This window comes from Stegodyphus dumicola, chromosome 6 (assembly GCF_044657685.1).
Source record: "Stegodyphus dumicola isolate Sdum_Otavi_A_Nest chromosome 6, ASM4465768v1".
NCBI lineage: Eukaryota > Metazoa > Arthropoda > Arachnida > Araneae > Eresidae > Stegodyphus > Stegodyphus dumicola.
Window position 1 is genome coordinate 83,888,328 of NC_140773.1, and position 15,981 is coordinate 83,904,308.

At 29.7% G+C, this 15,981-nt stretch overlaps 1 protein-coding gene across 1 annotated transcript in view; it reads right to left on the minus strand.

Moving 5' to 3' along the window:
- PolZ1 (DNA polymerase zeta catalytic subunit) overlaps positions 1–15,981 on the minus strand; it is a 160,590-nt gene that overhangs the window by 75,326 nt on the left and 69,283 nt on the right. The window contains exons 12-13 of the mRNA XM_085818620.1: positions 13,456–13,806; positions 2,317–11,393 (exon numbers count right to left, since the gene is read on the minus strand). Of these exons, the coding sequence (XP_085674746.1) occupies positions 2,317–11,393; positions 13,456–13,806 (9,428 nt within the window). The remainder of the gene's footprint in view (positions 1–2,316; positions 11,394–13,455; positions 13,807–15,981) is intronic.

Consider the following 15,981-nt stretch of genomic DNA (forward strand, 5'->3'; position numbering starts at 1 on the left):
GTTCAATACATGAAAATTCTCGAAGGTGAATTTAAGAGAAGATATGATTAGCGAAAACACTTCATGTTATGGCATGAGTTCACGACTCAGCAAAGGCTCAGTGGTTTCCTCACATCTTTCAAAAGAAACTGCTTGCATTTCAGAACTATGTCCTCAGTTTAAGAAAGACACGTAATTTATTTTACAGTAATGGCAATGTTGATGAAACTTCTCTTATTTGATATGCCAAATAACACTACAATAAATTAAGCAGGTAGAACACATTTTTAGTGGGAACAATAGTTTAGAAAAGCAGCATTATGTTGTGCATAACCATTGATGGAAACATGTTGCTATCTTATGTCACATTCAAATACAAAACCCTGCAAAACAAAAACTACAGCCTAGAATACTGATACAAATTCAAAATGAAAGCTGAATAACAGAACAGCTACATATGAACTGGTTAAAATCAGTGTGGTTTTAGCATCCAGGTAAATTGCTAAGAAAGTAGTCAATGGTAGTTGTCAACAAATTCCAAGGCCACTTGATTGAAAATCTGAAAAAAAAGGAGGAAAGGAAAAAAAATGACAAAAGTGCAATACCAAACAAAATACCTGGAATGCGATAAATACTGGATTGTCTATCTACCATCCTCTTTAAGCTTCATCTACAACATTTTCACCATGATTTAACATCAATGACAATGCCAAATGAGTGATTAAGGAAACCATCCCTGTCTCAGATGTCCATCAATTGCAGTTTCATTGAAAATAATGACAAAAGAAAGGGTGTCAGGAAGTTTCAAACTTGCATTTACTTCCAAGTGATGTAAAGGCCAAGAAAATGTTGAAGTAAAGAATGTCACATAAGACACATTGTACAGAACTGACATCTCTGCCTGCACATAATTGATGAGGCTGCTAAAAAAATTGTTTCGACTCTATGTTGATGTTGGTTATATCCTGATGCCAATCTAATACAGGTCATTAAAAAATAATAATTTTATCTAATTATTTCCTTCAATTATGTGTTGTTGCTAATTACAATCCTAGGCTACATTATGCAATGTCCACTGTCATGCTATATTGATGGTATGCCAATGTTGATCATACACCTGTGAAGTGACAAATGTACAATAATTATCTTACTCATTATTACATAATTATAAAAAAAATTATGTTATCATATTGATCTTATGCTTGTAACAAGTGTCAGTTGTATTCTGATGTTGATTCCTTGCCAGTTTTATGCAGTGTCGGTCCTATGAATGTACTATAAATGTGTAGTATGACTCACTTATAATCGAAGAATAAAGATTTAAGTGATGCTGGAAATAAGAGAAAAGTACGAAGTAAAGAACAAGAATGATAGTTATCAGTTTGAAATGAAGACATCGATTACATTTTTTATAGTTCTACAATATACAAAGACAAATAATGATACTAAATTGCTTCAAAATTGTTCACTAACTTGAGTATAGACCACATCCAAAGTTAGGAATAAAATTCAGGAAAGAAAAATTTGGCCAATACACATGTAAATATTATAATTAAATTTTTCCTATGATGACTATTAATAATATCATATAATCTTATTAAAATTCCTAGTTTTCAAATTCAGATTACTGTTTTTTGAAGAAATGATATATTTTAGTTTGTCTCTTGTAATGCACAAAGCTTTTCTAAAATCAGAAGCAATCTATAAAAGTTTTGCCCATTTTTTAGTTGTATGTTTCCTTAACATCTATTTAATAACTATGGTTTTTATCAGTAATATGATAGAGACGTCACATTTTATCTCAAAATACATAAATTTTCCTCAACACAAACACCATTATATAAAACTTAATTCTGCAAAATTTTTAAGGCATTTTTTTATTATTAATCATTATTTTCATCTACTAAACATAAATTTTTTTATTCATAATGAATAAATCACAGTAATAAACAAATATAGATATATCTTTCACTACCAAAAAAAATTGGTAAAGGTGGAAGAGAGAAAAAGAATACAGAAGAAAAACACTTGCAAATTTTTAAGTTTGTTCCCAGATAAATTTTTATTTTAACTGTATTCCCCCCCCCCCATTTATCCTATCAGAGGACAAAAAAGAAAAAGATTATTTTTACTTAATTGATTTAATGTGAATATTCATTGCATAACATTACATTACGGATATGAATGATCTACTGCAAGAGTAAAAATAAAAATTTACTACGGCAGGCAGCATAAACAGAATGTGCAGGCTAAACTTACTTAAATATAAAAATGTAATTAAAAGATCTATATGAATATTTTTATAGAAATTATAAGCTATAAATATAGTAATCATACCATGGTTTTGTTTAGCATTAGCTTTTCGGTCCAGTCTTTAAAAGCATGTGTTTTATTTTCATGCCTGATTTCTTCAGGTGCTTTTGCAGTTTTCTTCGGATGCACATCTAAGTCCATAAATGAAAGCTTCCTTTTTCGCTCTTTATTATCCCTAATCAATAAAGGATTGTTATTAATTGGAGATATATTTAAATCGAAAGGAAGACTTTTTTCACACTTCTTTGTACTTCTGGGGGTTGATTCATAATTAGTGGCACATGAGTGCATTTTTATAACACTAGATTGCTTGTAACTCAGAGGAGTATTTAAGTGACTTTTATTTGTATTTGATGAATGAAAAACAAATTCTGGAGAAAAATGTAATTTGGTGACATCATTCTGTCTTAAACTTTTATTCGAATTATGGAATGGAAAAGAAATATGACAAATATTGCCATCTGAAGTGTCCAATTCTGAAAATGTTTCAGTACTGTTTGAGCTATCAGAATCCAAGGAATCATTACCAATTTCTTTCAGACTCTCTTTAAATTTACTTGGTGAATCCAAACCTATACTTTTTAATGTCAGCCACTCTTCCACCTCAGCACGTGAAGGTGGCATAATAGTAGGCACCACATTTACTTTAGATGATGTTTCAGTAATTTCAGAAAAAGAAGAATTAATATCTGAAGCAGAACATTTTTCAATTTTATCATTGCTTTTTGGAATAACAGTACAACTATTAAAACTATTTCTGTTATTATATATTGCACCTGTAGCTTTTACTTCAGATGCAGATTTATTACTTTGCAATAAACTTTCCAATAAATTATAAGATGATTTAGAGAAGTAAATATTATTTGAACTACCAGAGTTTCTTACTTCAGAAATATTCTGGGATGTTCTTTCTTCACTGGAATTGATAAGTGTTTCTTCAGAAATGTTTGAGGTCTGCAGATCTGAACACCATGATAAATTATGAAGATCTGATAACCCTGAATTTATGGAAGAATTTAGTCCATATAATGGATCATCCCCATAAAAACTGTGTATCATGCTAGCAAACTCTAAAGTATCTTCAATAATTTCAATATTTTGACTTGATTTCTCAATTTCAGATTTTTGTGTACACAATACATCATTATTTTTGCTATAGTGATGTTCTACATTAGAAAAATTTGATTTCGTTATAGGATTAATTTCAGAATTGCACTTAGAGTCCAGCTTTTGCGCTAATATGCCATTATTTTGACTTGAAGAGGTAACAGCATTTTCTCGATTTATTTGAAAGATACTTTCATTGGATGAACAATTTTCAATTATTTCATAAGAAAATCCACTCTGTTTTTCACTTCCTGAGTCTATTATTTCTAGTGTATTATCAGTTATTTCATTAGAATTAAGGTTTACGTCGAATTCTTCACCAATATCACATGACTTTACAATCATGCTAAGTATGTCTTCTTCACCACTAAATGCATTTTCCAATACATTCATAGATTGATCTACTTTTGCATCTATGTCTGAAGTGCTGCTTACTGAACAACTCTGTAACAAATCATTACCTTCAAAAAAATTAGTACAATCCTGTTCATTTGGTGGGGTTTCACTAATAACAATTGAAGAACTGTTGCCAAAATAATTTTCAGATTGATTCACTGTTTCTGAAATCCCTAAAACAGGGAAAAGATTATTTGATTCAAAATCTGAAGGTGGGTATTCATTAAAGCATATGGGATTGTTCTCAGACTTATTAACAGCTAATACTGGAACAGTATTATTTTTGTATGATGATACTAATACACTTGAAGTATCAGCTGCAGTGATTATTGCAGTATTACATATGATATCTGTTTCCAATTTTGGTAACTTTTCTTTTGGGACAATATTCACATTGCTTTGTTCCCGTTTAAATCCAAAATCATTACACAATGGCTCAATGAATTCATGACTTGATTTCTCAGGAAAACTTTGAAGCAAATCTAATTTTGTAGATTCATGTAGTTTAACATTTTCTTTATCGTTAATATCACTAGGATAAAGTTCACTACTTTCCAGATTTGTTAAAGGTGGAATTTCAGGATCATTAAGCAACAGGTTCATATCATTATCATTTTCAAAAAAAAATTCTTGAAAGTCCAGTATCCTAACATTCGAAACTGTTTCTTTACTTATTTCACTAAGAGTTTTTTCAAAATCTGACTGAGGCATAGGATTAATATCAGCTGGAATAAAGTTCCCTTTATCAATAACATTATTCTTAATATCTTTTATACTACTGTCACTAATTGTCTTGTGACCCATACATGACTGTTCTTTGAAATTATTTACATTCTGATCTTCTGGTAATGAAAAAGAAATGTTGTTAGAAGTATTGCTTTCAAGATTTGAAAATAAGTTTCTAAATGAACTGTTATTGCAAGAAGTCACAAAATGTTCTTTCCTGTGATGTACATTATTAGATGAATAATGGCTCTCACAATCATCTCTTGACATTGAAGGAGACATCGAAGAATCACACTGATTCATAGCACTGCTTGTATTCATATCTAATTCTGGCGACAACTGTTTTGGCAGAGAAATTGAATCAGAATAATTTGATGGTTTAATTTTATCTGCATACTTACAATCTGTTTCATAATGCTTTTCATAATCTTTCTCTTGCTCAGGTGAAAAACAACAAGGTGGAGATCCTTGGACAGAACTGTAAGCAGGAGGAGATAAATAAGATAAATTCCACAATACACCCATATCCTCTCGTTCAACACTAGAAAATACTTCACTGGGTTTTTTTAATACTTTATCTATGCCACTGAAAATATTATGAAAATCCTGTTTAACAGGATCTGCTGGTTCTGCATAAACAGAATCCATACTCTTGTCATTGTCATTGATTCTTGGTGAAGCATCTAATTTATATTTGAGAGGTGAATTACAAGCTGTAGGAAAATTAAATAAATTGTCAAAACCTTTGATATGCTCTGATACTATTTTCTGATCTATAACAGGTGATGGAACAGAAAGAACTTGTGGCTCCTTAGTTATATCTTTCAATAAATGCTCTTTTTTATCTTGCATTTTGTACAAGTATTTATCTAGTTCATCAGAAGAAAGTCTTTTAATTGCAACAGCACATGGTTGGCATTGAGTAACCTCTTCGTTTAATTCCTCAGTTCTTGAATCCATTCTAGCAAATGTTAATTTACAGTAATCTGAAGTACCAGAACTTCTCCCATTTTCAGAGACAAAGTTATTTTGAACACACAGACTATTTCTCCGAATCAAACTTTCAACTTTTGATTTACTGCTGACAGTAGCAGATTTAGATCTTAGTCTAAAACTGCGAATATGCTGAGATTCAGTAGGCATATAACATGTTGTTTCAGAATTTATGGAAACCTGATTTTTTACAACTTTAGAATCGATCTCTACAGTATTGCACTTAAAATCAGTCACTTCGTGATTAACAGCAGTTAATTTTGTTAGATCCTGCATACTCTCATTCATATTTTTTAAATCCAATTTAAAAGAAGCAGCATTCTTTAAAGGTGAAACTTTTTTCACAGGAGAAAAACATTTTTCCTCCTTTTTTCGCCTGTTTAATGTTGATTTGTTTTTAACTTTTTTCTTTCTAACTGATTTATCTGTTTCAACAAGATAAGTATCAGTAGGTATAAAATCCTTTGATAAAGTAGGATACACTGGTGTGTATTTACTTGATAAAGAATTATCTTTTGCCTTTACAGAGCTAACAGGCAGTACATTTTGTTTATTTCTGACAGAATATTCTTTTTCATGTTTAGAAAATTTATTTGACTCTCCAGGTGCATGAGAGATGATTAATGGTGATACAAATTTTCTACTAACATTTGATTGTGACTTATGTACCAAATTTCTTCTTCCCAAAGACTTTTTCAACCTACTTTTATGACCCTCTACATATGTCTGTAAGCTTGCAATTTTAGGTGAAGATGCATCACTTGTTGGAAGTAATTCAGGTTTTATATCTTCAGGTGCATCTGAGCTATTGTCATCATCAAGCCCTTCTAGTTCTTTGCCTACAACAACAATTCGGGGCTCATTACTCCTAGTCAATATTCTCTTAAGTTTTAACTTCATTCTCAAGCTACTTTTCAGTACAGGTTGTTGAGAAGTTTCAGAATTTTTAGTATCATTTTCTATGGGTTCTACTTTAATTGTGCTAATTACATTGGGAGAGCTATTTAAAACAAAATCATCTTCAATCTCTACTTCTTTTTTAATTTGAGTGACGTCTAACATCCCCTCATTACACATATCTGGATTCACTTCATGCACTTTGCTAGAGGTTGTATTCTCACCAAACTTAGAAGCATGTCTTTCTTCTGAACACTTTTTCTTCTTTTTAGCAAGCTTACCTAGTTTAAAACTTGATTTTTTTGAAAAGATATTTTCTCTATGTTCTTTAATATTGGACAGTGTTAAGGTTTTCTCTGTCTTTTTTTCATCTTTTTGACACCAATCATGAGATTTATTCTTCTTAATAGTAAATTTATCTGTCCCTTCATTTAAAGCACAGAAATATAAATGTTTTGAAGAGCTTTCATAACTATGTGAAATATCCGTGTTATCAATATCTCTATGCGAAATAACAGAATTTGAAGATGATTCAATACTTTTTGTTACTGACTTATTAATATATATAGATTTTCTCTTTGATTTATTTCTCAGTGGTTTATAAATTTTTGCTCCATGTTTTCTCTGAAGTTTCTTTTTAACTGTTCTTTCTTTACACTTAACAGACATATCAGACAAAGAACTTACTTTGAATGATGTATCAATTGAGGAAATACCACTTACAGCTTTTCGTTTAAGGTACAAGAATTTCTTTTCTTTCTTCTGAGCAGAATTATTTTTTTTGCTTTGCTTCTGCAAATCTACAGTATTAATATTTCTTTTTTGCTTCAAACTGACTGATTTTCCTGATGATGTACTTTTTGATGCGTCACTATTAAACCTGTAGAGTTTTTCTGAAATAATTTCCACATCAGATTCTGAATTGGTTGAAAAACTGGCATATTTATCTTCATTAAATTTATTGAGCTCATTTTTATTTTGATTGACTGTAGCAGAAATTCCTTTCTTCTTATTTAATTTAAGAGATAGTTTATTACTTACTTGCATTTTTGAATGGGGATCATATAAATGAGTTGTTTCTTGACTCTTCATAGCTTTATTTAAGATTTTATGAGATTTTACATTTGCATCCCCTGATTTATCATTCCATTTCTTACTAGTCTCATAAATAAAAACTACATCATTAGACTTATCATCATTGTCAACAATCACCTGATCATTATCCACAAACTGATTTTTACATGCAGTACGGCTCTTGCTTAATTTAGATGGTAATTTACTATCTTTAAAATCAGATCTTTTTATGTTACCTTTTTTTCTGTTTAAGGAATCCACATCAGATACAACTAATTGTTTGGGAACAGAGGAAGTTGAATACTTTTTTGAATCAGTAGCTGTAATAGAATATTCTCGGTGGAATAGGTTTTCTGCACTTGAATTATTCTTATCTTGCATAGGCTTAAGTTCAGGTATATTAACAAAAGAAACAGTACAACTCTCTTGTTTTGTCATAGAAAGCTTTGGGTCAATAGAGTATTTTGATAACAAATTTGCACAGTCAACTAATTTAACATATGGGCAGTATTTTGAAGACATATCAAAAGTATTAGAATACTTTTCCTCACTTAAATTACTTTGAGATGAAGACATTTGATCAATAACTCTATTGTCTGATGACATGCTCAACTTCACCTCTTTTAACTTGGAATTGTTTTCGTTTTTTTCTTCAAGTTGTTTTTTAGATTTGCTGCGGAATTTGGAACTCCTATACATTCTCAAGGAAAATCCACTTTCAGAAATATTACTGTCTTTTTGAGCCTCTTCACTATTTAATTCCTTTTCTTCAGAATTTGCTGGAATAGTTTTGTTTTTTAGTATAGACGCACATTCAAGAACATTACTATTATTTTGAAGCAATTTATTGTTCGATTCTTTTTTTGCAGAAATTTTTGGAATAGTTTTTCTATTCTGTGCAAACTTATTTTCAGAAATAATACCATTATCTTTTTGACAGTCCTTATTGTTCAATTGCTTTCCTTCAGAATTCTTTGAAACAGTTTTTCTTTTCAGTACAGATGCACTTTCAAGAACATTACTACATCTTTGGAACTCTTTAATGTTCAATTCTTTTCTTTCAGAATTTTTTGGAATAGTTTTACTTTTCTGCACAAATTTATTTTCAGAAATACTACTACTGCCTTTTTCAGAGTCCTCATTGTGCAACTGCTTTTGTTCAGAATTCTTTAGTTCAGTTTTTCTTTTCAGAACAGAAGCACTTTCAGAAATATTACTATCCCTTTGAAGTTCTTTATCATTCAGTTCCTTTGAGATAATTTTTCTTTTCTGCAAACGTACATTTTCAGCAATATTCTCTCTTTCAGAGTCTTTATTGTTCAATTCCTTTTCATCAGAATTCTTTGAAATATATTTCTTTTTCTGTGCAAACTTATTTTCAGAAACAACACTGTTGGCTTTTTGACAGCCTTTATTATTCAACTGCTTTTCTGCAGAATTCTTTGAAACCGTTTTTCTTTTCAATACAGAAAAACTTTCAGAAATAATATTATTATCACTTTCAGATTCTTTATTGTTTAATTCCTTTTCTTCAGAATTATTTGGGACAGTTTTTCTTTTCTGCAAAGACAGATTTTCAGAAAGATTCTCTCTTTGAGAGTCTGTACTATTAAATGTCTTTTCATCTGAAGTCATTGAAACAGATTTCTTTTTCTGTACAAACGTATTTTCAGAAACAACATTATTGCCTGTTTGAGAGTCCTTATTGTTTAACTCCTTTTCTTCAGAATTCTTCTTAACAGTTTTTCTTTTCAATTCAGAAAGATTTCCAGAAATATTACAATCACTTTGAGATTCTTTATAGCTCAATTCCTTTTCTTCAGAATTCTTTATGACATTTTTTCTTTTTTGCAAAGACACATTTTCAGAAATATTATTCTCTCTTTCACAGTCCTTATGCAATTCCTTTTCATCAGAAATATTTGAAACAGTTTTACTTTTCTGCATAGATGCATTTTCAGAAATATTACTATCTATGACAGACTCTACATTGTTCAATTCCTTTTTCTTAGAATTCTTTGGAATAGTTTTTCTTTTCTGCACATTTGAAATGGAATGTTTTTTCCTCGATAATACAGCTTCACCAATGCTAATGCAATATTTACTTTCTATGCCTTGATTTTCATTCACAGTATTAGAATCATTTTCAAATATATTAATTTTAGAACTGAGTTGTGATGTTTGTTTAGTATTAGATTCACTAGTAGTTTCCTTACAAAAATTGACTGGTTTTACTGCTTTTTGTTTTTGTGTCTTTTTGGTGTTAAGTTCATCTTCCTCTACTTCTTCTGACGCAGTTTTTCTTTTCTTTAATGGAGAACTGAAATTTTCATGTTCAGCTAATACGATACCACCAACCTGTATCAATGCCTTTCTTTTAATTGTTTGTCTACCAGATTTTCCCCCACTATTAGAAAGACTTTTATGCACATCAGTTTTACTTTCCATATGATTAGAAGTTTGTTCCGTAACTGTGCATACTTTGGAATTTATTTGACGTGATAAGTCATAAGAGAAATGTGAGTTTTGTTTCTGAGATTTGGAATCATGCTTACTGTTTTTCTGATGAAAAATATTGTCCATTTCAAAACCTAAAGTTAGCTTTAGCTTATCTTCTGCTTCAAATCCAGGATTTATAACATGCTTAGATAACAAAGTTTGATCATTAATAAGTACAACAGAACAATCTTTTGAATATTCAGAATCTAGAACAAAATTCTCAGAAGATATTCTGGACGAGTTTGTTTTTTGGGTATCAACAGATGTAGGTTTCTTAGAAGCAGAATAATTTCTATTATTTTGAAGACATATTTTTTGCTTAGTGCAAGATGTATCACAATTGGAAGATTTATTTTTTGCATCTACATTTCTTTTATTAAATTGCCTTTGTATTACATTACACTGTTTTTTAGAAGAAGAATATGCTTTGCTATGTGATTTTTTAGGCTGGGTGGCATTACAGAATATTTCATTCTGAATATTGTGCTTTAAAGTTTGGGTTTCTGTAATTGAGACTGATACATTATTTACATGTGAAATTTTATGAGCGACAACATATTCATCAGTCAATTTTTCCAAGACAACCACTTCTCTCCCTATTTTAGAGAAATCAATACACTGTATACAGATATCATTGCCATGATCACATATTTTATTTTCAAGCAAATTGTTATTGTTTTCCGTTTCTTTAGGGTCTTTTTGATTCTTTAATACTACAGATGATAGGTGTCCAGTTGGATTTGTTAAAATTTCTGTTGAATCCTGAGTGCTTCTTTTAACAAATCTCTCACTGACTTTACACTTTAACTTACGTAAATGCTCTATAAAAGCACCTTTTTGTTTAAATTGATGTGCCAAAGATTTGGAGCATTTTGCTTCAAGCAAATTATGTTCCAATGCATTTGAAGAATACTTTTCTTTGTTAACATGCTTCTGCATTTCAAGAAGAGGCATTTCATTATTACTTAGAGCTTCTATTTTTGAAAGAACATTTGACATAAATTCATCAACAACTAATGAGACTTCCTCTTCTTGATCTTCATCTGCTGGATTTTTCTTATCAAAATTTAAATCTGAAGAATATTTACAGGTATTTTTTACCACATAAGAATTGACATTTTTAGAAATATCGCTACAAACAGAATCAGAAGAACTCGGATTAGAATGTATGGACTTCTGCTGCCCCGATAAAAGAGGAATACAAACAGAGATATTTGAATCTATTTTTTCAAGAAGAGGGCGTTTATCAAGCTCTTCAGAAGAAAATTTAGTACAATTTTCAACTTGACCATTCCCCTCCCATTTCACAGGTACCATAGGCAGTAAAACTGGTGGTTCCTCACTATCTTCTAAAACCCGATTCCGAACCGGAGGATTAATATGATTCTCTTCTTTCAAAAGTTTAGGACCTGAAATACATAAATGAAAATGATTTAAAACCAGGTAATATTCTGTTTGTTTTTATCAATTAATGTACAGTAAAAGTATATATTTCAGTTTTATGAAGTTCCAAATTATCCTTTACCCTTTTATTCACATAAAAATTCCACATAAATCTGTACTTTCTTTAGGAACATTTATGCGAAAAAAATGTGTTTTAGAAATCAAATTAGTCAAAGTGGTATTTTATGTTCTCTTTAATTTTTACATAATTTCAAATTGATGTCAATTTTTGCTTCAATGAAATAAAAAATTTAAATTTCACTAGTTTGAAACTATAATTATTAAATTTTAATTATTTCTTATACTTAAAATTTAAAACCAAAAACCCGAAGGAAAAATATATAATTTATTAATACTGGCTCAGTAACTGAAAATAATATGAAACAAAAATACAGTAAACCCTTGCTGAACATGGACTTAAGGAATGTTATTTTTCATACATGCACTATCTTAATAAAGAGCTTTTAATGTTCAAGGCGTTAAACAAATTGTTAAAAAGAGGCACAGGAATTATCTGACTTAGACTGCAATGGAGATTGACCCTAATGAAGAAAGAAAGAGGATACTTTATGAGAAGTATTGAGAAACTTTACACTCCTTATGAACTATTTCATGAGCTGTGTCACACATTGTCTCAAGTGAAAATCACCATCTATTAAAAAAAAAACAATTATATCATGTATCCACTGGTATAATTGATATAATGTATGTACCCTATCAAAATAGCCTAAAGAAATTAAAAAAAAAAAAAAAAAATCTTCTGAATTGGGTCCAAACAGTTTTTAAATTTTTAATATCTAAATACATGATATTAAAGAGAGCCATGGCATATGTATAAATCAGTAACTACATCATGCATGCAAACATTATTAAAAAAATATACATGCTCAAGCTTGATGTTGTACATATATTTACATATGCTGGCTGATAGACAAATCTTATTAAAAATGTTTTAGAACCATTTGTCAAGTAGGGTGCCATAATAATAATTTCCACATGTAATAAAAAATGCAGTGATACTCTCTGCTTTGTATCATGGTGTACAAAAGTTTGGTATCCTCTGGCTTATATTCTAAATTATAATTGTCACATAATTTACATGTTTTGCACAAAAAAGTAAAGTATTGCAATCACCTTCAAATATGAGTGTCAATAAACACTGATTTTGTTGTTTTTACTGGTCTTACATGCCTTGTTTTTGTTTTAAAAGTACATAAAATAAATAATTTATTTTTAAATACTAAAGCTGGAAGTAAATTTGTTGAACGATACAAAAAGCTGATATTCGCACAAAATGTTTTTAGAACCGAACTAGAAATAACATATTTATATATTTAAGCTATTCAGTTGTGGGCTATTTTGCCATAGGCTATTTCATTGCAGCATTTTTGATGGGTGCCTACTTATTTAATAGTAATAGAAATTCTTTCAAATAATATTTGTTTCATTTCCTCCTTTTAATTACTCTAATATTTAGGTTTGCATAAATTATACAAATTTTCTTAATCTGGACTATACCTAGTCGATCTTTTTCACAGGAAAGTTTGCAGAATGCAATTTTGCCATAAGTGTAATGCATTAATGACATAACCCCAGAATTTGGCAAGGGTTTGCTGTCATGTTAAGTATTTTCACTATAAAAACAACACAAAATGGTAGAAGCAAAATCAGTCACTGGAATAATTTATTTAAAAGAATTCTAGAAGTTTGTCTTTTGCATTTTATTGAATATATTTCTTTCTTTCTTTCTTTTTTGAGTTTAAAATAAAAAGGAGGAAAAATTAAAGCAATTTTATAAAATGAAAATGAGGGCATTAAATTTTTTATATGAATTATTGTTAAATCGAACGAGTTCAGATTACATAGACATCTCGGAAATATTCAATTAATATGTGATTATAAAAGGTTTTAAGAAATTTTTTTAATGATATCATAAGGAGGCATAGGCAAAAAACCAATTATTATTCTTCCACTGATATTAGAATGAAATACAAAATCAATATCAATTTATTTATAAAGAAAAATTACCAAATTTTTCAAATTCTTCATCAAAAGCACCATCTAGTTGTGGAATGAATGAATTTCCTTGAATTGCTGACAGTGATTCACTGATGGATCTATTAAACAATAATGAAGTGTTTTTTCTGGGAATTTCTTCAGACATGCTTTCAGGGCTAATGTTTTGAGAGGCCCAAATTTCTTCCCCTAATTCATCAGAAAATATTTGAGACATCTCAAAAGTTTCAAAATCATCATTATTTTCCTCAGAATTACTCATTTGAACACCTAAACCAAGTATGCTGTCATCCTCAGGCTGATTTGATTGGTTATCCGCCATACTTAAAATCATCCCCAACAGTTCATCATCTTGAGTGGTAGCTGCAATGTGAATAATATTAAACATTATTTAAATTATGTTTTTCTCATATGCATGCATTAAAATGTTGTATATAACACATACTTTATTTAATTCCAATATAAACTCTCTGCTCTTGAGAAGAAATCATTAGCATGCCCTACCGAATATTTCACATCAAAAGTAAATAAAAAACTTATGTTCAAATAATTTTTGCACATTTTAAAAATTGCATTACTTCTTTTTGGGAATAAAAAGAAAATCAGTAAAGCAATAAATCAGGCAATCAATAGCATACCTTATTTATTCTTCATTAAAGAATTTTTTTAAGCACAACCATTTTAGATATATTATTTCTTTATGATATTTTAATATCCAGATTATTTTATTTCTTGATTTGCTAATTACATCAAGGCATTTACGAGCTATCTGCCAACGGGAAAAATCTTTGAAGTGGATCTTATTTATGAAATTATGCATGGCTTTACATTACACAAGGTGAAAACCAGACAAACATGCACCCAGCAAAGTATTTTCTCATTGCGACCTTAAACCAGAGTAAAATTGGCAAAGTTTAACAGATTCAAACTTTTAGTGCATTAATATAATTGATTAAATTTGAAAATGAATATGCTAAATAACATTAACACGGAAAAATAAGGATTAACTTGTATACCATCAAGAACTATTTTAAGATGGTGGCTGAGGTCACAGGCCATACAATATGCTTTAATTATACAGTATTAACACTAGAAAGAAGATTATCATGATTTTAATGATTTCAGATTTACTTTAGAGTGCTACACCTTTATTTGTGGGCTCAGGCAGCTGAAGATTTTTGATTTTTTCAAACGTTATGCATTATAAATACACACATAGCCTTTACAAAATTTAAATCAGTTATGGAAAAACAAATGCTGTATACCTATTCAAACTAGAGCTGAACAAGTCTTCAACCTGTTTTCCACAGAACCCAAAAGTTCTGGGAGTCAAAAAAGTTTTTTTTTTTTTTTTCTTTTTTGAAAAGAAAATTATAAAGCACTCACACTAGTTGACTATTGTTTATTAATTAGAAAATACAGAGAAGATTTATAGATTAATTTTAAAACTTAACATATGGCCATCGTGTTTCAAAGAGAATGGCATACAATGCTTTGCAAAACTAAAGCAGTTTTCTAATGGAAAATGAAATGAATTTAGATGACAATGTTAAAAATTATAGAATTAAGCATCTTTTCCATTGAAGAAAACTATACGAGAATATTTTTCAGGAGATTAAGTACAACTTGATAAAACATCCATTTGAGTACTATGATAAACCAGAAAGCTTGCCAATGAAGGAAAAAGAACAACTTATCAACATATCAACAGACTCAATGCTGAAATCTAAATTAAGCAAAAGCAACTTCTAAATTTTTGGTTGTAAATTCATGCAGAATTCCTAGAAGTTTCTCAGATGGCTATAAGCATTTTAATGCCATCCAGAACAATGTATTTAAGTGAAAAAAGTTTCTCAACTTTTCTTTCTAATGCAAGAGTATGTGATACCTAGATCATGAGTTAACATAATTAATGAGTAAATTACATTAAATTTATATAAAAAGATTTTAATACAAGATGCAACATATTTTTTTAATTGTTTTTACCTAAAGTACCTGCAACAACATTGACCTATTTTCAAATATTATTTTCCTATGTGTATGATGAAGTTCCCTGGGGGGGGGGGGGGAACAACAACAACAACAAAAAAAAAAAAAAAAAAAAAAACTTATAGTTCTAAGAGTTCTACGAATCAACACAGTCTGAAGATCACTGGTCTAGAGCCATCATTTTCATATTATGGAAAACAAGCACAAATATTTAAAACAATCCCATAAAATGTTGCTGCATGAATAGGTTTTTCAAAATCTGAAAAAAGTTGCAAGAGATGGCATGATGTGGACACCTAACACAAGCCAACTAGAATACTTTCAGCATCAAAATATATAATTGAAATCTGTTGGAATAATGACATATGCAAGAGAAATGTGAAGAATGAAACTGTCACAAATTCATTACAGTTATTTATAGTTGCATTAAACAGCAGAATAGTTAAAGAAAGTACTGAAACAGAAGCTTGTTGGCAACTTCAAAAGTTACAACTAATCAATGTCCCTAGATAGCTCAATGTTTTTTTTTACTTCTTTTGTATGCTCAAG